The following is a 27971-nucleotide window of genomic DNA, read 5'->3' on the forward strand; positions in this document are numbered from 1 at the left end:
TTTGCAAATAAAAATATTTATTTCGCAATATTATCGCTAACAGCAACAAAAGTTTTACTAGCGATTAACATTATACGTAATTTTCATAATACAATATATAATACATATGGTCTCACAAATACAAAAGTGTACAGGGTGGGTCCTTCAACATGATATAACATAAATAAGTAACCACGAATAAGTAATTTTCAAAAATAAAAAATAATCCTGTTTCGGGCTTAGCCCGGTATAACATAAAATGGAAGCGCTAAATCTAAAATGGCTATAATACCACTGCACCGAAAAATGGTAAACTATTCGCTAAATATAGCGACGATCCTAGTTAACCCTTAACCAATGGGCACGAGAATATCAAAATTTTGTCAATTTTGAAACCTGTCAACGATAGATAAAGTTCAAAGTAGGTTGAGAAATATACTCCTTAAGCCCAATTAAGGGTTAACATTAATTTTTAAAATATAAAATGTCTAGAAGAGAAAAGGGAATAGAATTTTTATTTTGATATACTTCAAGCCTGGCAAAAACGAGTACAAAATAGTAGGGGCGCCACCATCTTTGTAAATCGGTTTGCATGTGGTCGTTATTGAGTCACTTTTGCATTTCTACTCTTTTTTGCCAGTCCGTACAGTTAAAGGTAAGACGAGGCTACTGTGAAAACAAATAAATTGAAACTACATTACACATATACCTCAAGGGCCCTTTAGACGACATTTTATATTTAATAACAGTATTCTTAATACTTGTCACAGCAGTATAGCACATAATTATACAATCTAGGTAACATGCAATTGTGATGTAAAATACAAAAAGTACACAACTAATTTTATCTCATAAGAACAATTTTCCACCTTGAGTCGTGTAAAATCTAGCGAAAATCTTAAATCATACTTTACCAGAAAACTGAGTTTACTATTGACATTTCTAGGCATTACTGATGACTATGATTCTTGACGATCAAAAGGTAAACTACAATTTCAAAAAGGTTAAGTACTATTCAATAATTACGTATTAAGATTACAATTTCTAATGCATATGACTACCCTAAATATATAATTTCGCCAAAAAGCTTAAGTTTCTAAAGTCGATTTAATCTCATACAAAGAATTTGTCTTACATTCGTACACTTGGATGGACTGAAGACGTAATTTCGATATCTTAGCATGCCCCCCCTCCCTGGAAGCTAGGTTGGCCATACAAATAGACTACGTGACCCCCCTCTGGGGCCTGGGCCTTTACCACGTGACCCTGCTGAAAGCTGGATTCGCGCTTGTATCTTAGCAAATTTAGTAAAAGCATTTTAAATCGCTTTCTGGACGTCGCAGTCTTTCTCTTATTAGTTAGTATTTATTGTCTTGGAAATTCCATAAAGTGTCAATTCTCTTCGGTATCTACATTTTGTGTTTAATTATAGATACAAGTTTTCGCAAGTAGGTGCAAAGTTGAAATTTGAAAAAAAGAATGATGATAAAAATAACGTCTAAATATGAGTGAACATTGAGGAAAAAAGGAAAAGAACCAAATAAGATTTAAAGTTGTAAAATGATGGTCAAATGTTCGGCATATTTGGCAAAATAAATAAGTTTAGCAACGGAAAACAAAAATAGAGCACCAAAAAATAAAGCACCACGAAAAACATCATTTTTTTACTGCTCAGAAGTTTTCATTCATCAGACTCATCTCTATTGGAAATGTTAAATAGTCTTTACAGTTCACTTTAGCTTACTATAGCTTCAACTGCTTATAAGTATCATATAATTATGAAACTACTTTACCATGAAAGGTGGGCAAACTTTAGCCACTGGGGGCCAAAATTTGGAGAAATTTTAGAGGCAGTCCAGAATTACATGAAACAGAGATCGGATACCGGTATTTTTTTCGGCACGGTTCCTTACGTTAACGTGTAAAATACTATTTTTTACCAATAAACGCTATCTATCTATCTATCTATCGTTGACCCTAAACCATTATTTTAGCGTTACTAGTTCCACTAACCGGTATTCTTTTTCGTTCAGTGAACAAACGTTTATGAGTGAGAACCGTTCCGAAGAACTGAATTAAATGATCCGTTCTTTAAAGAACGGTTCGTGGGAACGAAATTGAAACGGTTTTTCAATTACAAGAATTTGAACGAGCCCGGTGCGTCGGCATTTACAAAAAGAAACGCTCGCTACCTACAAAGATGGGTGGCTCAGAACAGAAAATATCGGTTTTAAGAACGTTATAATGTTGTTCTTTTCGAATACTGGTAACCGAAATAATTCTGTTCGTTCACTTGAACGTTACTGTAACGAACCGTTACTTTAGGGAATGAAATAAGAACCGTAATCGAAATTGTTTCGTTCACACTGAATGAAATTTATAACGGTTTACGAACAATATCAAATGGTAATTGGGAACGGGTTCCGATCCCTGTTTTGAAGGACCGGTGGCAGGCCAGATAAAATATTTCGCGAGCCGGATACAGCCCGCGGGCCGTACTTTGTCCACCACTGAATTAAGCAGACCCTATTGAAAATAGGTACTCCTTACAGTTCACTTTACGTTACTACATTTCCAACCGCTTATAAGTGAAATATACGAATTTACTATACCATGAAAGGGTTAGGATCAGTTCACTCTATCACAGCACCTACACACGACTAAATCTACAAATTCCTTCGTCAATTCAACTCTTATATTAGGGTGAGCTTCATAATACTAAGGACTATCTTCTCGTTGACTATTTGTAGTCTAAAATACATTCGAAAGTTCAATTATACTCTTCGTAATCGTTCATATATTTGATCGAAATTACTTTACATTATAAATAAAGTAAAAGGACACGACTGATGTCAGAGATCTAGTTATTCAGCATATGAGCCCTGACTTTGTTCGTTATGTTCTGTATAAATTTTTGAATCATTTTAATAATTTTGCCAAAACGCACCTGTTGAAGTTTCAAGACATTGCGGAATCTTATAAAATATGTCAAGGCACAATTGAATTTTCACAACACAAAGTAGGAGTTTGACTCTTATTTTGGTCACCCCTACTGAATATAAAAGTAATCTCATATAATTATGAATGTAAGGTAGGAAATTAAAATCCTTGACTGTAAAAGGTACACCTAAACGTTTCTTACAATGTTTTCCCATGAGCCATAAACATGATCGCAATGAGCGCTAGTTGTTTTCTCCTATTCACTACTAGATGTCGCTAATATACAGGTGGCAGACCATAAATTTGAATGCCTATTGGTCGTTTAAGCGCGAGATAATCATATAACTTATTCAACTTAGGGGTGTTAGACAGACTGGAATGCTTCATAATCTTTATCACCCATTAAATGCGTAAGAATATAAACCTGAAATGTTCACCTTAGATGTAAGTTCTCCTACTCACCACCAGGTGGCGCTAGTAACTCACTTTTATGCACCGGAAGGCTTGCTATTATATGATATAAAAACGGCTACGATTCAAAATCTACAAGCAATATTATAAAAGATTTCTAAGACGGTTTTCTGTTGAATCGGTTTAGTTCGAGTTTCGAGTTTAAAGTTGGTGCGATCATAGCAGGAGTTCCTTGGGGAAGAGATTCATGGAAGCGTAGTCTTCTAGCACCTGGAATGGATAAAATGGCGTTTTAGTCATTATAAATAAAGGCATGGCTTAGCAGAAATAGCAGGTATTACTTGTCACGTAAGCCTATGTGAGATTAAAAAAATAATACACAAAATTTAATGATTATGCATTAGAAAAAAAAAACTGTAGAAGTTAATCTCAGCAACAATGTGTGCTTTATTAATGTTTTGACACTTTCGCAACCCAGAACCACTCGTGATCTTCGCTAACATGCCGAAGTAACCACTTGGCGGGTCTTAGGGCCGGTTGCACCAACCGTCTGTCTCCGTTAAAGCGTTCGTTAAATTTTATTGTTTGGGAAGTTCCATAGACGTCTGCTGCGTGACGATGATGTGTCTGTCAAATGTGGTTGATGCAACTGGCCCTAAGTCATACAAGGGGGCGGTTATAAATTACGACCAGTTTAGTAGGAGGTAGGGTATCGCGAATGATATTCCGCTTTGTGTGGTAGGGCACAGCACAGCGGATATCGTCTCGCTCGAATCTAGAGCAGAGCCTAACTGGAGAAGTACCTCCGCCTTACAGAAGACCGCTGCCAAATAGTACTAGACCCTACTTATAGTGTTGTGTTCCTGCCGGTGAGTAAGGCTGCCAGAGTTCAACGAGGGTGCGGTTTGCTGGTGACGGAAGGACCTACGGAACTAATTTGTTCCGTCTATTGTTCTTTGAGTCGTCGGCAACCCAAAGCCTCCTTAGAACTCGTACACTCTTTTTTGCTGTGTTAAACACAGCAAAAAGGAGTGTACAAGTTTCTCATGAGAACTCCTTGTGTTCCAGGCGTCCATGGGTTAGGGTGGCCGCTTTCCATCAGGCGGACCGTATGCTTGTTTGCTACCAACGTAGTATAAAAAAGTTTGTGACGTAGTACGCCATTTTTTGTCTGGAAGTGAATATTAAATAATTTGTGTTTACCAATCTTTACTTAAAATAATTGACGTGACAAGTAACCCGTAAACTATTTGTGCTAAGTATCCAACATTATTGTAGTACAATATGCATTTTTCATACACAGTCGGCAGGCGAAGAGTTAGCTGTGAATCTTACTAGCATGTGTGAGGCGAGATACTTTGTATTTATAGATAAACCATAGAAACATAAAAATGGATCGTCTTAAATGTTTGCTCAACAGAAAGTACTTTTCAGTTTCTACTATAGCCTCGTGGCGCCCAATGTACTTTCTAAAGTACATTTGGTTTCAATGGAATTTAAACTTTCATGTAAATTAATAAAATATAATTTCTTTTGTTTCTAAAATTTTTCTAACAAATGAAATTAGAAAAAATAAGAATCAAATCAATTGTGAGGCCTGGGGCCTATTGCATAACAATTTACAACTCATATTACAAGTGGTAGTCCCCCTCCAATTCATTTTATAAGAAAGAGAGTTCCACTTGTAATACAAGTTGTAAATTGTTATGCAATAGGCCCCTGTTGTATTGTATGGATCTGAATGCTGGGCGACAAAGGTGGAGGATGAAAGGAGAGTGCACGTAGCGGAAATGAGAATGTTGAGATGGATGTGTGGAGTGACCAGAATGGATCGGATCAGGAATGAGTATATTAGGGAAAGTTTGAAAGTTGCGCCTATAACGGAAAAGATGAGGAGTGGCAGGTTGGCGTGGTACGGTCACGTAATGAGGAGGGATGAGTGTCATATAGGCAAAAGAATGTTGGAGATGAATGTTGATGGACGGAGAGGGAGGGGTAAACCCAAACAACGATGGATGGATTGTGTGAAAGAGGACATGAGAAAGAAAGATGTGAGTGTTGAGATGACGAAAGATAGGGGAGAATGGAAGAGGAAGACATGTTGTACCGACCCCACATAACGTGGGATAAGGGTAGGAGGAAGAAGAAAAGTTTCTAAAATTTTTCTAACAAATGAAATTAGAAAAAATAAGAATCAAATTTCCCTAGCAAGAATTTTGTATGGTAGGCGCTACGAGGATAGTTACACCAACGTAACAAAAGTTAATTTTATTTATTAACAGTTAATGAGACTTTACAAACTGTAGGTACTAATTTTTTAGGAACCAACCACAGAAGTTCGTCAATCACATGTCATTTTTTCTAAAATAAAAGTTTTTGTTTATACTGATGTTTGTATGTTTTTGTTTGTACATACTGTGGCTAAAATTCTTTGCATAAAAATTACACACATGTACGGTAAGGACGGTAGAGGACTAAATCAATACAAAGTTTCCTCGCTTGTTAACGAAGCATGCCAGCCGAAGAACCTGCCAAGAAAATTAGTACTACTAGTGCTATCTGTGATCCACTGGCTGAGCTACAAAGTTAAGAAAATTGTTGATTACTATGTTATATATTTTTATCTTTTACGTGAGAAAATTCGCGTTATAAATTGACCATGAAATATTCACAATTATTATAAATTCGCAATAGGACAAAAATTAATGATCAACATTTTTCATAACAACGTAAAGACCAGTAGCGCCATCTAGTGGCGAGTAGTTTCATTTTGGAAAGATTGTAGTATTGGTTGCTATAATCAAAGACATTGATTCTAGAATATTGGTTGAGAAAAAATATTCTTCGTTATTCGACAGCTAAATTCTGGTTCCACCCATTCTGGTACCCACAATATTTAAATTTTGAAAAAACGGACCATTGATTTTCTATGTCTAAAAACTTAATAATATCGGTTAATCCGTTGAGCCAAAAATTACGTACTTATAACACCCCGTCGTCGGGGTTAAAAGCAAGATACAAGAAATTTTCGTTTAAATATATCAGATTGGCACGAGCGAGGCTGTCAAGTTCGTCGGCAACTTATCATTGGATTGACTGTACCTTAACTGACGAATGCGAAGATATGTGTTTTTCTCGAACAATAAAAACTGATGTCAATAACTTTGATTATAAATCAGAACTCTGAAGAGAACGGAGCCAAGCGGGCGCGGGAGAGGCATCCAGCAGTGAGAGGAGATGTCCAAGGAGTCTTTAGGGCTTACATAACGCTGCTACATACGTGTGGTGTGAAGAAAGTATAATTTTAAGTATGTTTTGTCCATCAATGTTGTTAATATAGATTAAAAAAACTATCTTGACTAATTTTAGGAATAATGACAGAAGTAGATTTACAGTTTAAGAAACAAGTTCATCTATTTGTTTAGGGACTGAGCGTGTCAGATTTTGTACTGAAGTTGTTACACGCCTGTGATTTTAAATATGTCTCAGGCCCTTGAGTGTGCGTTTGTATGAAAGCATTCCGCAATTACCGAATTTAACGCGAGCGAATCCGCGAGCAAAACATAGTATTTATTAAATACAGCAGTGCCTCGTACAAAAGTAGAAACAGGGATCGAGTATAAAGTCAGTAGGTGGTTTATAATTTTGTAGCGTGTAGATTAAGCTTTATCCAACACCGAGTTTAAATATCAAAATTAGGCAGCAAGTTTAGCCAAATTATTGACGATTAAGTATGAAATATCTGATGTTATATACTAACCCCCTTATTCATAAACGTTCACTAAAGTTATCAAGCCAATAAAATTCGTTTGTCCCTTTCTATCACACCAATACGTCGGAAAGGGACAAACGAACTTTATCGGCCTAATAACTTTAGTGAATGTTTATCAACAAGGGGTAAGAATTTATATTAATTCTTGTGCTATTTTCGGAATGTGCTAGTTAAATTGTAACATATTTGAAAGCAGCGTTACGTCAGACACCGACTGTACTCCCAAGCAAATGTTCATTGAATGTATTAAATATGTGTTTGAAGTCGTATTTTGTATTTGACAGCTAACAGACTAAGAAGTAGACATAAGGCGCCATACAGCTTCGTTGATGGATTATATACAGTCACCGTCATAAAAGTAATGATTTCTGTTCCATGTCGCTTTTTAATACGGGGAAATTAGCTAAAATTACGGCAAAATTAATGGAGGATTTTTTTAAATTGGAATATTGTCGCTTTTAATCGTTTGACTATTTTCTTTGTTCCTACGCTTTTTCTGACATTTCAAACAAGAAGTTAAGGGGTGACAAGGTACAGAAATCAAAAAAATCTTCCATTAATTATGCCAAGATTTTCATACATAACTTGCCGGTGACTATTTAATCGTTTGACAATTTCGTATGACATTTCAACCGTATAGAAATTATATTTTATAGAAAACAGAAAAATTGACACATTTGACACTCATTACCTAATAGAAAATTGATCTGAAAGGTATTTTGTAAAAAGTAGATCATTCCTAAAGAATAAAAGTGAAATACTAGACTACCATCACTAGATGATAATATTGACAATGGATGACGGATTCACTATAATTTCACTTGATGTCTCTGTCTGCCTCTATTTATAATCATTTGTTTTGTCTCCACTGTATCTTTTGCTGAGGTGTGCCAATAGAGTAGGTATTCTATTTATCTATTATCAAAAAAGGTGTTTATCATCTTTGTCTGTCAAACACAGTCCCCGACTTTTCTTAAACTTTATATTCTACAATAAATGAACATTTGTCCCTGCAAGCCCCGTGCCCGCTAACCTGTAACAGCCGCTTTGGCGTCGGTCGCGGCACACGCAGCGTGTCCGTCGCGTGAACGCAGCGCGACAGGCACAGGTGTCGCAGCCCAGAACATAGCTCGTCGCAATCCTAACGCGCGTTTAAATTTGGAATAATCAGAACACTTACTACATTTTTTGGTGTTTTGGACTATTTATTTGACAAAAAAAAAACAAACCAAAGCACTGAACAGTGTTCAATCAGTGATTAAATGGATGGGACCACACGAATGGACAGTGCATATTTTCAGATTCGGAGATCTAGACTAATAATTCTAATAAACCAAAAAATAAACAATAAAAATATTCTTACCATTGTTTGTTTGAGTGTAGTTTTTGCTGACTAGGCTTTGTAATAAAGTTAGTATTAAGATAACTTTTTAGCAAAGGCTTTGAGACCTCCAGAGCCTGTTAGTTCTGTGTTTGGATCCTTGTTCAATAGCAAACCATCAGCAGCAGATGTTACTTGTACTAAGTAAGTTTTTACAAATTATGATGTTGCTTATACCAGAAAATGTTGTATTACCTAAGATATTCTCAGCAGTAGGCTTATAGACATCTGGAGCATGAATAGCCCTATATTTGCTTCCATCGAGACTCAAATGCATGTTTTGTAGCAGTTCGGGCCAGCATCGGTCTCTAGCTGTGATGTTACTTATACTAAACAAATTATGAAGTTGCTTATACCAGAAATTTTGTGTTACCTGAGATAACTTCTCAACAGCACGCTTAGGGACATCTGGAGCATGTATAGTCCTGTATTTGCTCCCATAGAGACACAGTGCTTGTAGTCCAGTGCCAGCACTGGGCTCTAGACATGTGATGTTACTTATTCTAAACAAATTATGATGTTTCAGAAAATGTTGTATACTAAGGAAACTATGAAGTTGCTTATAGTAGGAAATGTTGTATTACCTGAGATAACTTCTCAGCAGTAGGTTTCGGCACCTCCGGAGCGTGTATGGCCCTGTATTTGCTCCCATCGAGATACAAGTGCTTGTAGTCCAACGCCAGCACTGGGCTCTAGACATGTGATGTTACTTATACTAAACAAATTATGAAGTTGCTTATACCAGAAAATTTTGTGTTACTTGAGATAACTTCTCAGCAGTAGGCTTAGGGACGTCCGGAGCATGTATGGCTCTGTATTTGCTTCCACCCAAACACAGATGCTTGTTCAACAGCAGTTCAGCAGCAGCGCCAGGTTATAGCGGCGTGTGAGCAAGAGGCTGCTGGCGAAAGACGTATCGATAACCTATTTTGTTAATTATGCACGTGTTACCTGAGATAACTTCTCAGCAGTAGGTTTCGGCACTCTGGAGCATTTATGGCCCTGTATTTGCTTCCATCGAGGCACAGATGCTTGTTCAACAGTAGCTCAGCGCCGGCACCGGGTTCCAGAGGTGTGTGAGCGAGAGAGTGCTGGCGACAGATGTCGGCCCAAGCGCTGAGGTGCTTGTCGTTCGCTTGTTCCGCTACTGAGGCTATGTCGCTCTGAAATTAGGAGAATTGGAGTGAGAAATCAAGTTAAATGAAATTTTTCACAAGTCTAAATGAGACGAGATGCTTTCCTGGAAACCAGAGCAAAATAAGGCGGTTTTTATTAGAAGTGTCTGTATGGTAGTTTACGCACTTTAGTTATACGGCTACGACGGACGGATTCGTATTTAGTGCGAAACCGCTCTTATCCACAATATTACATACCTGCTTCTTCGCGTTTGGCTTATAACCTAAAGCCCACATAGCATATCCAAGTTATGAAAGGAAAAATTTTACTCACCTTAGCCAAAGTTGAGACAGCAGTCCCATAATAATCATAGTTAATCTTTGGGTGAATCAACTTTTCTTTGCCAGCAAAATTACGCATACTTCGACTACATGTGGTCAGAAAATTTAATTTGTATTTAGTGTAATTAGTTTATACTTATTATATTAAAAACTATGCATTACATCATGTTTTTACAGGATTTGCTATTTTATTACTTTATTTCGAGTAGTGACCCAGTGGACATAGCTGTCCCTCACTTTTGTATGAAAAAAGTGTCTCTTCCACTGGGTCACGTATAGATTTAATTGTAAATGTTTCTTTTTTTAATTATTCCCTTAATGTAAAATAAAAATAAGGATCTTTATTCACGATGGCCAGGTTAAAACTCACAAAAGTAGAGCTAATAATAAGTATGGGCAATTCTTGCAAAAAGCAAGAAAAAGTTGATTCACCCCTTTAATATAACCGACACGAGCTCCGCCAAGCTTCCCTGCGTGCTATTCGCCTCATCCACGATATTATATACTTGCTTATTCGCGTTCGGCTTGTTTTTTAGCGCCTACATACCTCTACCGACGTCAGAAATGAAGACTGTGTAATATTAGTAATAAGTTGTTTCTTACCTTAGCAAGAGTAGAAATCGCAGTCCCATAATAATCATGGTTGATTTTGAATATGTCAGAAACTAGTTCAGCCAAGCTTCCCTGCGTGCTGTTCGCCTCATCGACGATATTATAGACTTGCTTATTCGCGTCTGGCTTGTTGCCGAGTGTCCACATAGCCTGACCAAGTGAGGAAAGGTTGACTAACAAAATTTGACTCACCTTAGCCAACGTTGAGATAGCAGTCCCATAATAATCATGGTTAATCTTGAATATGTCAGAAACTAGTTCAGCCAAGCTTCCCTGCGTGCTGTTAGCCTCATCGACGATATTATACACTTGCTTATTCGCGTCTGGCTTGTTGCCGAGCGCCCACATGGCTCGGCAGACGTCGGAAACGTGGACGGTGTTCATTTTGAGATCAGCTGTCCAGAGGAGCTTCATGGTTTCGTTTAGGTGCTTGTAAATGGCGCCTAGGAGGAGGCGGGGAGCTGAAAATGGTGAGTAATATTAGCTGTAGTAGCTGACAAAATATCACGAAAATCGATTGGGCAATACGAGCTGCAAGAGCGGCTACCCGCTCTCTCGGTCAGTGAGATATTCATAGTTGTTTATTACGTTAAGTGGAAGAAAACAACGTAAAGCAACCTTACTGCTCCTAATTAAAAAATATTATTTAGTTTCTCCGAGTCTCTGGTCTTCTAGAGTTCATTCCTGTGCCTGCGTAAATTCTTGAGTTGATATAACTTATTCAGGGAATAAAATCAATGTCATTTTAGTGACCCCCCGTATAAAATACAGCGAAGAACGTGTGGTCTTTTAGGATGAAAAAAGTGCTAAACTCAGGAAGTAACCTGAACGAATACAGAATATTACTATAGGACATTTTTACAGAGATCGACTGAGTTATAGAAAATCGCGAATTTACTTACAGTATGACTTTAAAATTTTCTCAATGGTCTCATCGGAAGACCAGCGCTGGAAGTCGCCAGCAATATGCTGAGGTGAGGCCATTTTGTGGCACTTTATTACTATTTTATGTTAGTGTAAAATTGTTTATTATCTGCGTGCACTTACTCAAACTCCTCCTGTCTCCAATTCCATAAACTATAGCAGGCCTTATGATGGTATAGTTGAGTGTGTCCATGCTCTTCAGCTCTTGTTCCACCCTATTCTTCATACGGCCTTCCGTTGTCCACGGGTCCACTGGGCCGTCTTCTTTGTGCGGCTGTAACGAGTTAAACGCCTTTGATAAAACTAAACTTGCAACTACTAAGTCTGTAAAAATTAAATTTAAGACGCATTTTTGGGCAATATTAATATTTTTCGATAGAGAAAAGTAATATGTTCGCTCGATAGTTCCTTGTTAATGGTTTGGTTTGTTACCCAGCGTAGTTAATTTGTGAAGTCTCCAGAGCTCGTTACTCATAGGGTACCACAAGGCAGTATTCTTGGACCGGTACAATTCCTCGTACACAATTATGGGATATCATAAGGTAGGTACATTAGGTAATAGAACCCATATTTTTCCTTCTACAAATCATAAATAACAAACCTTTTCAGTACTATACATGGTGCCACTAGAGATTTCCACCAACCTGACGCCTTGCTGGTCGCATTGTTTGGCGACATTGCTGCTGTGTATATATTATATTATGCCCTCAGCGTAGACCGCTTCCATTTGACCCATGCGAGATTCACTTGCGTAACTGAAGACTGGCCTAGAGCACTTTGATGGCGTTCCGCAAGGCAGCATACTGGGACCGGTATTATTATTATTCCTCCTATACAATTATGGGATCCTACAGTAACTATATTAAGGCCCTTAATATTCTTTATACAAACCTTTTCAGTGCTATACATGGTGCCACTAGAGATTTCCACCAGCCTGACGCCTTGCTGGTCGCATTGTTTGGCCACATTGCTGCTAAGCGTGCATATACCCTCAGCGTAAACCGCTTCCGTTTGACCCATGCGGGTTTCGCCGGCGCAGTTGAAGACTATTGCCCACGGAGCGTCGCCAGGATCTAACGCTGCGGCGCATGATGCTGAAAGAAAGAAAATAATTAATAAAATAGTATTAACCCATTCATTGCTAAGGTCCGCATCCGTAATATTACAAATTACAATTAACATGTATCGTGACGCGAATTCGAGTCTTCGACAATGAATGGGTTAAGCTAGCTCATTCGAACCCCAGGACCATGGACATCACAGACAGGGTCACTAACAGATATGAAATACAAACATAAATAGGCAATTATCGATGCCACACCGTGCGATTTCTAAAGAAATTAGTAATTTTGACATGACTCCTGTCATACTTTTGTCAAAAAGTGATTCTTTTGATAATGATGTCATTGCATCAGCATCCATACTAATGTGTGTGTCTGTTAGTTTTTCCGTCTTTCACGGCAAAACGGAGCGACGCAATGTTGTGTTTTTTTTAATGGACATACTTGAAGGGATGGAAAGTGACATAGGCTACGTTTTGTCTCTTGCCAACGCGAGCGAAGCCGCTGGCAAAGGCTAGTAATTAATAGTTTGGACATGACTCCAATGTCATACTTTATTCAAAAAGAGTTTCTGTTGATAATGGCATAGCATCCTCAATAAAAGAGTTGTCACATGCAAAGGTATTAAATATGAGGAAAATCGACAACAAATAGAGCTTTTAGTATTTATTCATTAGGTACAATAAACGGCGATAAAGAACGCACATCGGCCTTTGGAAAAAGACAATTAACGTCACATACTTGAGCAAGAAAGAGACAACGCTCTACGATGACGAAAAACCGATGTGCATTCATTATCGAGGAGTACTGTTCTTCAGTGTTTTACACTCGCAAAACTGAGAAATGCATTAACTGCAATACTAGACTCATATCGAATTTGGCACAGTAAAGGATTGTATTTTGTAGTATTTGACATAAAAAAAAAACAATATTTTTAGATTTTGGCTATAAAAAGTGTGACATTTTTGACTACGTATTTTCGATTTAAAATGTGTGTAATTTTTTATTTATTATAATTATTATGGCCACCGAAAACGCTGTCAGCGATGAAGTGACGTCATCGAATTCGAACCTTACTGCATGTCAAATAATCACTGACATATTGAACTTTATGGCTTCATACTTAAAAAGGTTGTTTTCGAATAGAATGACTTGATGCACAGATATTCTATAGATTAACACGACTGTGTTGTTTTCACCTGATTACGTAAAAGTATATTTTAAAAATATTTTTTGCTGATTTTAAGTCATAATTAAATAAGGTAATATTTTATTCCGGTTAATTGGACAGTGCTTAATCATTTAAGACAGACTTTAAAAAAGGGTCAAGTAGCCTATTTCACACTAGGGGACTATGACAAGTTTCTAGACGTTAACTGCATGACTACACCTCTACTGGAGAATAATGAAATGGAGTCACTGTGTACAGAGATTCCTTTAAACGATGACCCATTTTCTTTGCTCTTGTGTATATGTCGGCGGTCACGTGAGAAGCGTATAGTTTTGGCGTGCAGGGTTAAACAATAGATGTTATTATATGCAGTCATTGTGTGCTAATACATCATGTTTGGAGTGTGTCGGCACACCTCGGACACTGGCGATCAAATATATGAGAGGCGCGTTCCTAGCACACAGTTTGAGCTCGTGTAGGTGAACGCGTACCATGTTTGCAGAGCCGGCCCGTGCACTCGATCAGGGTAGAGCGAGTTTGAGTTTCGGCGCCCTTGACAAGAAGTCTCACTTCGCAGGAAAAAAGGCGCAAGCGTAGCGAGCGCGAAATATTTTTTTTTCACAGAAATGCCGTAATATATAATACAGAATTTATGGATATCATACAGAGTGAACATAGATATCAATCAAGAGTGAACAGGCATCTTCTGGGCGAGCTCACTCCATCGTAGGCCACGTCTTTGCCTTTGGCTAGTCTGTGGTCAAGAGTAAGCCCATTTATAATAAAAAAAAAAAAAAAAAGAGTTTATGAAAGGGACAAAGGGTTGAACTTTCTCAGTCGCACCCTAGTATAGTTACGTGGGGCTGAACGTGGATATCATGTACCTACATAAAATAACAAACAAAATGCAGTACTAAAGTGGCCAGGTCAGGAAAGCAGACTTGAAATGAAAACGCGAGCGAAAATTTTTCTTAAGTAACTAAAAGACAACATAGATATAAATACTTAGTAAGCGCAAGCGAAGCGAGCGCGATTTTTTTCCTTTTTTTCTATTGACGCAATTTATTAAGAGGAATCTGCGAACTGCGCTAGCGGGGAATCTTCGAACTTTGAAGCTTTGATCTCCTGCAGTGCTGCGTCTTTGGCATATTTTGAGGTATTTTGACTTCACAGGGCGCCTATGTTCCCGACTTTTAGGCCTTATATTTCGCCATCACTATTATTTTTATAATCTTCGACCATTGGAAATAACTAGCAACATTTCATTACGTTTGGCGATACTCGATGTTCGATTGTCAACTTGGTTAGGCCCCTTGAGGACGTTTCATTTTAACGTTTCTAATAAGTAATAAGTAGTAACTTCTAAATTTACATTGTACACTCATTTACAAATAAATATTATCTCAACGTTATCTTTCACTTCCGATAATGCATGACGGCATAAGTAGCTATACATGTAATATATTACATACACAATTTAAAACTAGCTATTCTGTGACTTCTGTGTGACACTCTTAGTCACCCTGTCCGAAGTCTTATCTGGGTTAGAGACACGCAAATTTAAAGAATGTCTTTCCGCAACATACATAAGGCATGTTTTATGGAGCTGTTTGTTTGTTTCCATATAGCACGTAAGAACGACTCTTGAAATAAAAGACTATGGACATGAACGTCTTCAAAAAGATCGCAGATGCGTTGGGCTGACGATATCAAAAGAAATGCTGGGAGGAAGTGGCTTAAATTATAATAATAATAAAAAGTGATTAGCAAATGTATGAAAAAAATAACCCCTAAAATAATAATAATTCGTTCATTTTCGAGTTTACCGCGAACACACCAGGCGGGGTAAAAAAAAATAGGCAGGGTTTAGACAGATCCTACGAACTTTAGGCCGATTTCAATACTACCTGCATTAAGCAAAGTGTTTGAGAAACTTATTTTAAATCAACTGCTGTCGCATTTCAACAGAAATAAACTGCTTGATAGCAATCAATTTGGTTTTACCAAAGGTCGATCAACCACTGACGCTGGTGCGGTACTCCTAAAGCACATCTTTGACGCTTGGGAAAAAGCTCAAGATGCTGTTGGAATTTTCTGTGATCTGTCCAAGGCATTTGATTGCGTAGATCACGAAAATTTAAAACGAAAATTAAGCCACTACGGGATAAAAGCCGGTGCCCTCGACTTAGTCTCATCATATCTGTCGGATAGGACTCAGAGAGTAGTTATTAATGGAACTCATTCGGCGGGGTCCCCGGTAGCCCTCGGAGTGCCTCAAGGTTCAATTCTTGGTCCCTTCCTCTTTTTAGTATATATTAATGACCTACCCACTCTTGTTAAAGGCAGACATGATATAGTGTTATTTGCGGATGACACTTCTCTTATATTCAAAGTGGACAGGAAGGAAAATAGCTTCGACAGTATTAATGATGCCCTATCAACTATAGTTAACTGGTTTACGGCAAACAATCTACTTTTGAACGCCAAGAAAACCAAATGCATCAAGTTTGCGTTACCTAACGTCAAGCAGATAAATAACAGCAAAATCCAAATAAAAGGTGATACGCTGGAGTTTGAAGACCAAACTGTTTTCCTGGGAGTCACTTTAGACTCAAAACTGCAATTGCACGCACATATTGCTACTTTAGCTAACAAACTTAGTTCAGCTGCCTACGCAGTAAGGAGAATCAGACAGCTAACAAACGTAGAGACGGCCAGGCTGGTATACTTTGGTTACTTCCATAGTGTTATGTCGTATGGAATTCTGTTATGGGGTAAAGCCGCAGATATTCAGACGATATTTGTGCTGCAAAAGCGAGCTGTACGTTCCATATATGGACTGGGCGCTCGAGCTTCCCTAAGAGAGAAATTCAAAGAGGTGAACATTCTTACCGTTGCCTCTCAGTACATACTTGAGAATATTATGTATGCTAGGAAAAACATCCATGAATACAAGCTTAACAGTGATATCCATAACTATAACACTAGAAACAAACATAAACTTGCCGTGCCCTTCCACCGTCTCCGTAAGGTTAGTACGTCTTTCGTTGGGAACTGTACACGTTTTTATAACAAAATCCCCATTGATGTAGTGAACTTGCCACTCGGCAAATTTAAGTCACATGTTAAGCGCTGTTTGCTAGGTAAAGCTTACTATACGGTAAATGGGTTTAAAGATCTTTATTTCTCAGAAGAATTACAATTCACTTGTGTGAGAAACATATCATTTAAAACAAAATGCTTATTAACTAAGTGAGCGCGTAAACAAAAACATTTATATTTTGTACATTTATACACAACAACGCAGGTAGAATCAAACATTACCACTTGGACTACGCTCGTTGCGCGAGCGCACCTGGAGATAACAACTATACACGGATATAAAGCAAACCGTGATGTGTTTAAGGTCAAGTACGCTCACGGTCAGTACACAATATACAAATGCATACCTAATCTTCTTTTTTTTTTTTTAATGTTTTTTGTTACATCATTATTACCTATATGATTTATAATTATTTTTTTTTATTATTTTTTATTTTAGTATTTCTTATTTAAATATTTTAATTTATTATATATATATATGTATATATATATTTTATTGTATTGAATATATTATTCGAATATCATTTTTATTATGTTATGACAAGGATCCATTGAGAAACATAGTTTATATGATATTAAGATTTATTATATTTTTTTTTTGAACATATATATATATTATTAAACCTATGTCTTTTTTATATTTTGTCATGCCTTATTTTATTACTTTTCAGTATTATTTTCGTAACTATGCAGGCAACTCATTAATAATAATAATAGCATTCGTTTTAATCAACTTACTGTTAATAATTATATAAAGAGTTCAATTTTATTACAACATTAAAAGCACAAACATTATTTTACATTTGTATAAAATAAGCTGTTTATTTATTAAATAATTTAATTTATAAATGTATGCATATATTATACTTGATATTAATGTATTAGACTGATTTCGAGCTATTTTATTTCTATATTATTCAAAACATGCTGTCTTAATTTAAGCTTAAAACTAATGAAAGACTTCGTGTCTTTTATTGTCTTTGGCAAATTATTATAGATTCGGGCACCTTCGTTCAAAATTGATTTTTTTCCATAATTTGTTCTTGATGGCCGTAGCAACAAATCGTTAGCATTACGTAGCTTGATTTTTTGCACCTCTTGTTTCTTTTTGAAACTTATTTGTGAAGTGATAGTCTTTTTCAGTATTTTCCGGATGAGAATACACGTGTAATAAAAATAAGTTTGTTTAATAGACATAATTTTTGTCTCTTTATATATGATCTTGGTTTCTGTTAGGTAATCGTAACTGAAGAGTACTTTTATAAGTTTATTCTGAGCTATTTGCAAAATCTCTAAGATTGTCTTGGCAGATGTACCCCATATTTCTATTAGGTAGTCTATATGCGGTTTGACGAGCGAATTGTATATTAGATAACGTACATTGACTGGAAGACTACGAGCAAAACTCCGAAGTGCTCCAGTCAGTGAAGATAATTTTGATTTGATCCTCTCAATATGTGATCTCCAATTTAGACTGCAATCTAAGATAAGCCCGAGATATTTTTCCTTATCAACCTGTTGGATTTTATTTTGATTTATGTGTAATTCTTGAAACTTAGGAATTATTTTATTTTTTGGCGCAAATACAATGTAATTCGTTTTTTTGACATTAATAGTAAGAAGGTTGGACTGGAACCACACATTGAGTAAGTTCAAATCATTTTGTGCTTGGGAAATTACACCGTGAATTGAGTTTCCGAAATAGAAAAGGCAAGTGTCATCCGCATACAGAGTTATATGCCCTTTAAGGTCCAGTTCATTTATATTATTAATATAGATAAGAAACAATAAGGGCCCTAAAATGGAGCCCTGTGGAACGCCGCATGTAATGGATTTGGGATCACTTTGGTGATTAGCTAATTTGACAACTTGAGAACGGTTTGAGATATACGATTTGAAGATATCTAAAGCTGTCCCTGCAATTCCAGCATCAGCGAGTTTTTGGATAAGTAGCATATGACTAACCGTATCGAATGCTTTTTGTAGATCAATGAAAATACCGAGTGCAATTTGTTTCTTATCTAGATTAATTTTGATTTCTGTTACAAGATCAATAGTAGCCGAGAGAGTATTAGATTTAGGTCTAAAACCGTACTGTTTGTCGTATAAATATTGTGTTGCTGTAAGGTGTTCTACAAGACGATTATATAGCACTCTCTCAAAAACCTTTGACATTATAGGGAGAACCGATATTGGGCGATAGTTGTTGGGGTCACATTTTTTGCCAGCTTTATGAATAGGACTCACTTTTGCTATTTTAAGGCTATTCGGAAAATAACCTGTTTCGAGACATTTATTTATACATTCAGTTAATTCTTCGAGTATTACGTTCTTTACAACCTTTAAGGATTTTGTTGTCATTTCATCTATACCCGCGCTAGTGTTCAGTTTTAAGTTATTAATGATTTGACTGACTTCCTCTTTAGTAGCTGGTTTTAAAATTGAGAGATTTGTATCTACTTTGACTTTACTACTAGTGTACGATGTAATATCATGAAGTGATTTAGGTATTGCATTTGCTAAGGTTGAGCCAATGGTCGAGAAAAAGTTATTAAATATCTCACACATTTTTTTAACATCCGTTGTACTTCCTGTTGAATCTTCTAATTTTGCTGGAGCTGGATTTTCATTTACTTTATTCGCTGATAAATTGTTTATTAGCTTCCACATTTTTGTTGGTTTGTTCTTGCATGCCGAAAACTCTTTGTAGTAATAACTATGTTTTGTGTCTTGTATAAGTTTCGTTACTGAATTTCTGCTAGATATAAAGTTTTGCTTGACTATCTCGTCGTTAGGATTTCGCTTCAGTTGCTTCCATAATAGGTTCCTTTTGTTGATTTCATCTAAAATTCCTTTATGGATCCAATTTTGCTTTGGAGGGTTACATATTTTGGTTTTTTGTATCCAGTTTTTGCGAATAGCAGACATAAGCTTTTCTTCTAGTATTTCGTAACTATTATCGTCATTCTTTCGATCAGATTGTTCTAAAGTTTCAAGTAATTGATTGTAGTTTTTTGCTTTATAGGTTACTGTTTCTTTTACGTCTGCTTTGTATTTTTCTATTTCAAAATATATTTGTTTGTGATCTGAGATGGTAGATTCTATAATGGTAAGGTGAAAATCATTATCTCTTAAATTACTACATACATGATCCAAAATTGTTTTAGTTGTGGAAGTTTCGCGGGTGCAATAGTTATCATCTATGTAATTGTGTATAGTATAGTTATTTTCTGCCATAATTTTTCTGTAACTTTTGATATGTTTTTCATTATTCAACAGGTTAAGGTTGAAGTCACCGAATATTAGTGCTCTTTTACGTCGCTGAAGCTGTGTTGAATAGATGTCTAAGAAAGTGTCGATATTTTCTCGGTTTGTTCTATATATTGCACCCACATCCATAGAGAATTTACTCAAGTGAACCCATAGGTAGTGATTATCATTGCTACAAAGCTCTTCAATTTGATGATGTTTAAGACTATTGTGTGCAAATATTGAAACTCCGCCTCCCCTAGCGTTAGGTCTATAATTATAGTAATGGGTATATCCTGGCAGTTGATGTCTTGCAGCTTCTTCATCGGACTTAATCCATGTCTCGGTGATTATAATTACATGTATTACATTTTGAACAGATTGAACAATACAACAGAGCTCATCAAGTTTCCCAGGTTTTACTAAACTTCGCATATTAGCATAGAGGCATTTTAGGGATCCTGTATTGATTGTTATGTCATCATAGGTGTTGGTGACTCGGTGCGTAGTCCTGCCGATTGTGAGTCCTTTGGTGCTGGCTGTTTTAGATTGAAGTTTTTTGGTTGTTCTGTTACAATAGTAGGTATTCCTTTTACGTATTTTATTTTAATATCAGACTCACCATTAGCAATTCGACTATTTAGTTCCTCCTTCACATTTTTGAAATACGTTTGCTGATACGGAGTCTTGTCCGAAAATACCTTTATTGTATCGCTTCCGATTTTCTCTTTGTTGCGTAGTATTGATTCAGCTATTTCATGAGACTTGAAACAGGCTTTGACTGGCCGAACTTTGTTTTGAGTGTATCTACCAAGACGATAAGATTTTTCTGGCTCTGGGCATAAAAATGCCTTTAAGAGGCCTTATTCCTAAAGACGAGCGTTTTTTGCAAAATAGAACCTTTTTCATTCAAAATTATAAAGAAACTATAAATGATTATTAAAAAAATGATAATGTTCCTAAAAGTACATATCTTAAGCTAGAAAGTCAATTGGTACTACTTTAAAATATGTCTTTTTATACTTCCGAAAAATCAGTTTTTTCGGAAGACGTTTTCAAATTTCGTAGTGGAATAGCTCGTTTAGAATCGTGATTGTGCTGTTAAAAATGTTATTTGGGGTAATAAATGATCACAATCCTATTTGTTATATCCTGTACGAGTTAGCTAATACTTTGACATTTTAAGATTTACTTGAAATGGTGGATAAATAACCTTCCGTATCCTCCCCATTTTTTCGATAAAAAGAGGTTTACATTATGTATTTTTCCTGCGATTCCTGCATTTTTTGTAACTCTTAAATAATATTATCCTAAACTAGAACTTCTTATTGACCTATAAAAAAAAAATCATACATATAAGACATACCTTTCTGTCGATAGATATGTTTTTAAAACACCTAAAATTCGAATAAAAGACACTGTGCTAACGCGAGCCCGCTCAGTCTGCGCCGAGCGCTCGAAGACAACGGACTTGCGTTTGATCGTCCGGCGCACCTAGCTTTCGTAAGCAGCGCGATAGTTCCGAGAAGTGCCGTAAACTGCGACTAAACAAATCTTGATCCTTTTTACACCTTATGCAATTTTAGCATTCGACATGCTTTTCATATGATTTTGACTCCTCATCATAACCCCATCATGTTTGGGCTCATTAGATTTGGGCCGACGAGCACCATCGAACTAGATGAGGTCCAAGGTCTCATGATGGAGTCAGGAGGTGGTCAACAGAACTGCTATTCTCCTCATCATAACCCCATCATGTTTGGGCTCATTAGATTTGGGCCGACGAGCACCATCGAACTAGATGAGGTCCAAGGTCTCATGATGGAGTCAGGAGGTGGTCAACAGAACTGCTATTCTCCTCATCATAACCACATCATGTTTGGGCTCATTAGATTTGGACCGACGAGCACCATCGATCTAGACGAAGTCCAAGGTCTCATGATGGAGACAGGAGGTGGTCAACAGAACTGCTATTCTCCTCATCATAACCCCATCATGTTTGGGCTCATTAGATTTGGGCCGACGAGCACCATCGAACTAGATGAGGTCCAAGGTCTCATGATGGAGTCAGGAGGTGGTCAACAGAACTGCTATTCTCCTCATCATAACCCCATCATGTTTGGGCTCATTAGATTTGGGCTGACGAGCACCATCGATCTAGACGAAGTCCAAGGTCTCATGATGGAGTCAGGAGGTGGTCAACAGAACTGCTATTCTCCTCATTATAACCCCATCATGTTTGGGCTCATTAGATTTGGGCCGACGAGCACCATCGAACTAGATGAGGTCCAAGGTCTCATGATGGAGTCAGGAGGTGGTCAACAGAACTGCTATTCATAAGACTGCTTGCACTTACATTGACATTATACTTTACATAATGCTATTAAACCTAATGAAGCGTTGTTTTATTACCTAAATCTCAAAACCCTCTAAATAAAATATGTATAGTAAGGAAGGAGCAAAAATTTAACCGCAGGCTTTCCAAACCGACGATGTTTGATCAGCTACTTTTAGAACGAACATGTACATAATTTGATTTTCACCCTTTCAAATGTTTCTAAGACGCAATGTTTTGGACAGGTCACGTCATGCACAGTTAAACTGTGGAATGAATTGTTGCCAGCGGTATTTCCGGACCGATGCGACCTTCAAACCTTCAAGAGAAGAACGTACATCCATCTTAAAGGCCGGCAACGTACCAACACTTCTGGTGCTTCGGGTGTCCATAGCCGGCAGTGATCGCTTACCATCAGGCAACTTGTCTGCTCGTTTGCCTCCTATCCCATAAAAAAAACGTTTAATAATTAAAAAAAAAAAAAAACCGCCGCCTTTTGGGTTCTGATGAAAGCTACTTGCGAATGTTGGATTATGTACAAATACATACATACAATCACGCCTGTATCCCATAAAGGGGTAGGCAGAGCACATGTAGAAATGTGTAGGTATTTTTTAAAACTGCTTTTAATGCTTTTATTATTAAATTTTTTAAATCGGTCCAGTAACGACGGAGATATCGAGGAACAAACAAAAAAAAACAGACGAATTGAGAACCGTCCTTCCTTGAGAGATTTGACGCGATGGTTAAAAAGTGACACAACATCATGAGCAGTTCCACTGCACCAAATGTCACTATTCTGGACGTAAGTGCATGCTGTTCTTATAAAAATATGAAAGTCACTATAACTGTGCCGTTTAGATTTAGGGAGTTCCGGTCTGACCATCATCAACAGTTCCACTGCACCAAATGTCATTGTTCCGTACGTAAATGCATGCTATTCATATAAAAACACAAAAATCGCTATATGTATGCCTTTCAGACTTGAGGAGTTCCCTGGATTTCTCCAGGATCCCATCATCAGAACTGGGTTCTGATAAAAATGGGACCAATCAGTATGCATATACATTCAATAAAAAAACAGAAATCACTATTAAACTATTCTCTAATTTCAAGTTCCTAACTAAAATTTTCCTAATAAAAAAAAAACAAATTGATCCCGATACAAACTTTCACCCCCTTTTTCCCTCTACTAGGGGTGTAAATTTTCATAATCGATTCTTATCTCTTCGAAATTTTGTTAATGCAATCTATACAAATTTCGACTTTCTAGCTTACGTAGTTTCGGCTCAGCGGTGTTGGTTGTTGAATCAATCAATTAGGAAACCTGTATTTATATATGTATATGTAGACTACTATACTTTTACTACATTCATACACCTTATTTACTACTACCATACCATGAACAGGAAATTCCCCGTATAAAATTGAAAATTATGTTATTACCAATTTAATTCAAAACTATCAAGATTATTTGTGTCGGCGTTGAAACGCGCGTTGAGTTGCAGGTGCTCGCGTACCGAGCGCCAACGCCATCTATCGATGGCCGTTTCGTGAAATTGATGAGCGCTCTAAGGAATAAGGAGTCTTAAGCCAGTAGCTTGATTATGGTAGCAGAAGTTTGTAATACAACCGTACTAGTATCCAGTAAAAATGACACAGCGTAATTTTTCTCATGTGATTGTATTGTATCATTAGTTATGTTAGTAGGACGCTTAGAGACCTTATACACCTCTAAGATTTTTGTTTTCATTATATAGCGTAGTTATATAAAATTTATTTAAAGTATGATAGTACACTGACCCTTAGAGACCTTTACATCTCTAAGTCACGTTGAGCATGTAATTAGTTATGTATAGCTATACTAGGCATTGTTGCCCTCTTTAATGTCACCTACAAGCTTAATGTCGTGTTTCACTGTGTCGATTTTTCTTTTGTCAATTTGCTGTTAGCTTGAACATGTCATGCTCGCTTAAAAGTCTTTGCTTACGGTGGCGTGTTGATCGGGTCGCCACCTTCCCGAATGGAGGTTGAGGGAGGCGATGGCTGAGATACGCGTCATACTCGTGAACGGGTGCTGTTTGTGGAGACTGGTCTGTTCAAGCTTACCTGGGCCACATGTTTTGTTAGATTATTTAACTTTACTTTTGAGCGGATTGCGAGACACTACATTCGGTTCTTGTAAGAATTAAACTTAAGTAAGTAATGTCTTAAGGATGACACTAGAGACCATCACGTTGTCGTTTAATTTAGTTAATTTTAGCTTTTGGACACTTAGAGACTTTATACATCTCTGAGATTTTGATTATATTTTATTTTAAAATAGACTCCTTACTTTAATGACCTTGTTGTCGTTTGATTAAGTTAATGTTAGTTTTTTGGACACTTAGAGACCTTATACATCTCTGAGATTTTGATTATATTTTTAAACTTAATTTGTAACCTTGATTGGCCCTTATTTGTAAACTTGATTTGTTCTTTAATGATTGACAACTAGAGACTTGTACATCTCTTGAAATGTGTAATTTAGCTGTTCATTTTCTGTATTTTTTATTTTTTTTTGTATTATTTGACAAAGGTTTTTACTTTTAAATATTTTAATTTTATAAAATTTGACTCTTGGAGACGCTATACATCTCCATGGATTATTTGATTAAGTATAATATTTTTACTTGTAATATTCAGTCTTTTACAACTATTGAAGTATTATAGATTTCTTTTATCTTTGTATCTGTTTGCACTTTCTTTATGTATTGATTATAGTTAGTAATAATATGACATTTAGAGACTTTATACATCTCTAATTCTATATCAGTGTATAGCTACTTTGCTTATGATTAATATTTTTAGTTAATATTTCTATTAATTTCATTTGTTTAACTTTAATGAATACTCTGTAATGTTGACATGTAAAAGTGCCCCCGTGGCCTATTTGCTGAATAAATGATTTTGTATTTTGTATTTTGCAAGCAAGTCCTTACTGCGTAATTGTCTCTGCCTGGGCCATAAACAACTCAATTAAATTGCTTATAAATTAACCAGCTTCAAAGATAACCTGTAATAATGTTGTATGTTATGAGTAACTACAAGGTAATATCCACCTATGTGCATTAGAATAAGATATATTTTCGCACTTCTAATTATGATGACGTAATCTCTTGTGTTGAATGTAATGCAGGAATGTATGGAATTTATACATATAAAGGAAGGAAAGTGGCACTAGTGACAATAATAAATAAAATATAATTGTATGTTGAAATACTTCAGGAAATATTTATAAATACTAGCTTTTGCCCGCGGCTTCGCTCGCGTTAGAAAGAGACAAAAAGTAGCCTATGTCACTCTCCATCCCTTCAAATATCTCCAATTAAAAATTCACGTCAATTCGTCGCTCCGTTTTGCCGTGAAAGACGCACAAACAAACAGACACACACTTTCACATTTATAATATTAATAGTACAAGCTTTGCTTAGTTTGGGGCTAAGTTGATCTGTGTAAGGTGTCCCCAATATTTATTTTTATTTATTTATTTTATATGGATGGGCATTAGTTAATAATGAACTTTATTCATTACATTTCTTCAGGCCAAAGAATAATAACATAAGAAAAAAATAAGACTTGTCTGCAACAACCACAATCCCGCTATGAAACATAATGCGGAGACTATTTTCATACATATTGTCACTACTTTTAAAAAAACTTGTATCTTCGTCTGTCAATGAAAAGAAAATTGTAGTAAGTAGGGTATGGAATGCATATAGACTTACTGCGTTTTAACTTTGAGGAGAAGCATGAAATACGAGATTTTTTAAAAGTAGTGACGATATTTAAAGTTACATACAGGTCGAACGCGATTAATTAACATTATTTATTATTATTATTCAATTATAGGCTAGCAGCTATTCAGCTGATGAGCCTATGTCACACAGTGTCTCATGAATCATGATTTATAGTTAGCAAAGTCATGTCACTATCTTATTATTTTTACCTTTTTTCCCAACGTTTCAGCCAGGTTGCACTGGCCGTGGTCGCGGAAGACTGACGTCCCAGCAAAGTGTCACCGGAGATGTAAACAATTTGTCTACCCTGAACATTTATATAAATTAATATCGGGTAGTTTATTGTTTACATCTCCGGTGACACTTTGCTGGGACGTCAGTCTTCCGCGACCACGGCCAGTGCAACCTGTCCGAAACGTTGGGAAAAAAGGTAAAAATAATGTTAATTAATCACATTCGACCTGTATGTAACTTTAAAAATGCAATATTACTGCAAATAATATATTCATGCATACATTGCAATGACACTTATAAAACATAATAACTGTATAGTGAGTCAGTGATAAGTTATCTGAGAGTCAATGGCATTAAGTACAGGAAATGTCTGACGGCCAGACTGTGACCTACAGATTCACTTCAATTTCAGTTTATATCTGACTTTAAAAAATCATATTTTTTTTTTTGATGACCAGTCTAGCTCAGTCAGTAGAGACCCTGCCTGCTGAGTTGCGGTCCTGGGTTTGAATCCTGGTAAGGACATTTATGTGTGTGATGAGCACCGATATTTGTTCCTGAGTCATGGACGTTTTCTATGTGTATAAGTATTTCTATATTATGTTTGTGTACCAACAATACAGGCCTTCTTGAGCTTACGTGAGGCTCAGTCAATCTGTGTAAGAATGTTCTATAATATTTATTTATTTTATTTTATTTATACTTTCATGTATGAGGGAGGAGAATGTGATAGAATTCATAAAAGAAAATAATAACACCCGTAACAGTTCATTGAGGCATTATGACATTTATGACCAACAAGCATTAATTAATTTGCGAAATAATCGTAAACCGAATCCAGAACAAGTAAAACAACTTCCTTGCTCACTCTTCCAGATAATTATTCATTATTAAGTTATTCTCAAACCACTTCACTTTCCAAGGCAATTAGATTAGACAGTACGTAATTTAATTAACAGGCTAAAATTACAGATCACAACTATGATTACTTACATGGGTTAATTAAGTTGGCACTTTTGTATTCAACGCGGGGGTCTTCAAATATCTTCGTATGAGACGGATTTAAAAACGCCAGCTGCGGCGGAGTCTTGTCCACAACGCGCAGGCCGCTCACCAAATCATTCGATATCAAATAGTCCACCAGATTCCGACCGATGAAGCCGCAGCCTGCCGAATTCCAGCACGATTAAACGAAAAAACTCTTAGGTCATTGATGACTAATACACTGCAAGACCGTTACGGAAATTGAAAAAAAGAACAAAACTATACAACTGGTTGGTTACATTACGGGATGGTTGGATACGTGAATATTTTCTCAAGCTATTGGATTAGTTTAAAGGGGTTTATTTACCTCCTAATACAACAACTCGTGGTTTTGAATTATCACCGGCGATTTCAGACATTTCGCTAGCGGTTGCACGAAGTGAATGACAGTTTGACAACTAAACGGTAGTGTTGCAAGGTTATAAAGTTTTTGCCGTTAATCAGGGAATATAAGAAGAGTGAAAGGTCTGTTTCAGGTTACAGGACTTTCAAAACTTTTGGATGGATGTATTGTTGTCCG

The 27971-nt window shown here is 36.6% G+C and overlaps 1 protein-coding gene across 2 annotated transcripts; it reads right to left on the reverse strand.

The window, feature by feature from the left end:
• LOC125235974 lies at positions 1-27909 on the reverse strand. 2 transcript variants are annotated; one of them, XM_048142646.1, is made up of 8 exons: positions 27759-27909; positions 27401-27574; positions 12368-12570; positions 11600-11750; positions 10745-11013; positions 9435-9646; positions 8136-8243; positions 1-3600 (listed from the first exon to the last, which is right to left on the reverse strand). In XM_048142646.1, exons 1-8 carry the CDS (start codon positions 27808-27810, stop codon positions 3594-3596), a joined length of 1176 nt encoding a protein of 391 aa, XP_047998603.1. In that variant the 5' UTR covers positions 27811-27909; the 3' UTR covers positions 1-3593. The 2 variants fall into 2 exon arrangements, with proteins under 2 accessions (XP_047998603.1, XP_047998609.1); XM_048142652.1 differs by lacking the exon at positions 8136-8243.
• Positions 27910-27971: the final 62 nt, after the last annotated feature.

Source organism: Leguminivora glycinivorella, chromosome 2 (genome assembly GCF_023078275.1).
Source record: "Leguminivora glycinivorella isolate SPB_JAAS2020 chromosome 2, LegGlyc_1.1, whole genome shotgun sequence".
NCBI lineage: Eukaryota > Metazoa > Arthropoda > Insecta > Lepidoptera > Tortricidae > Leguminivora > Leguminivora glycinivorella.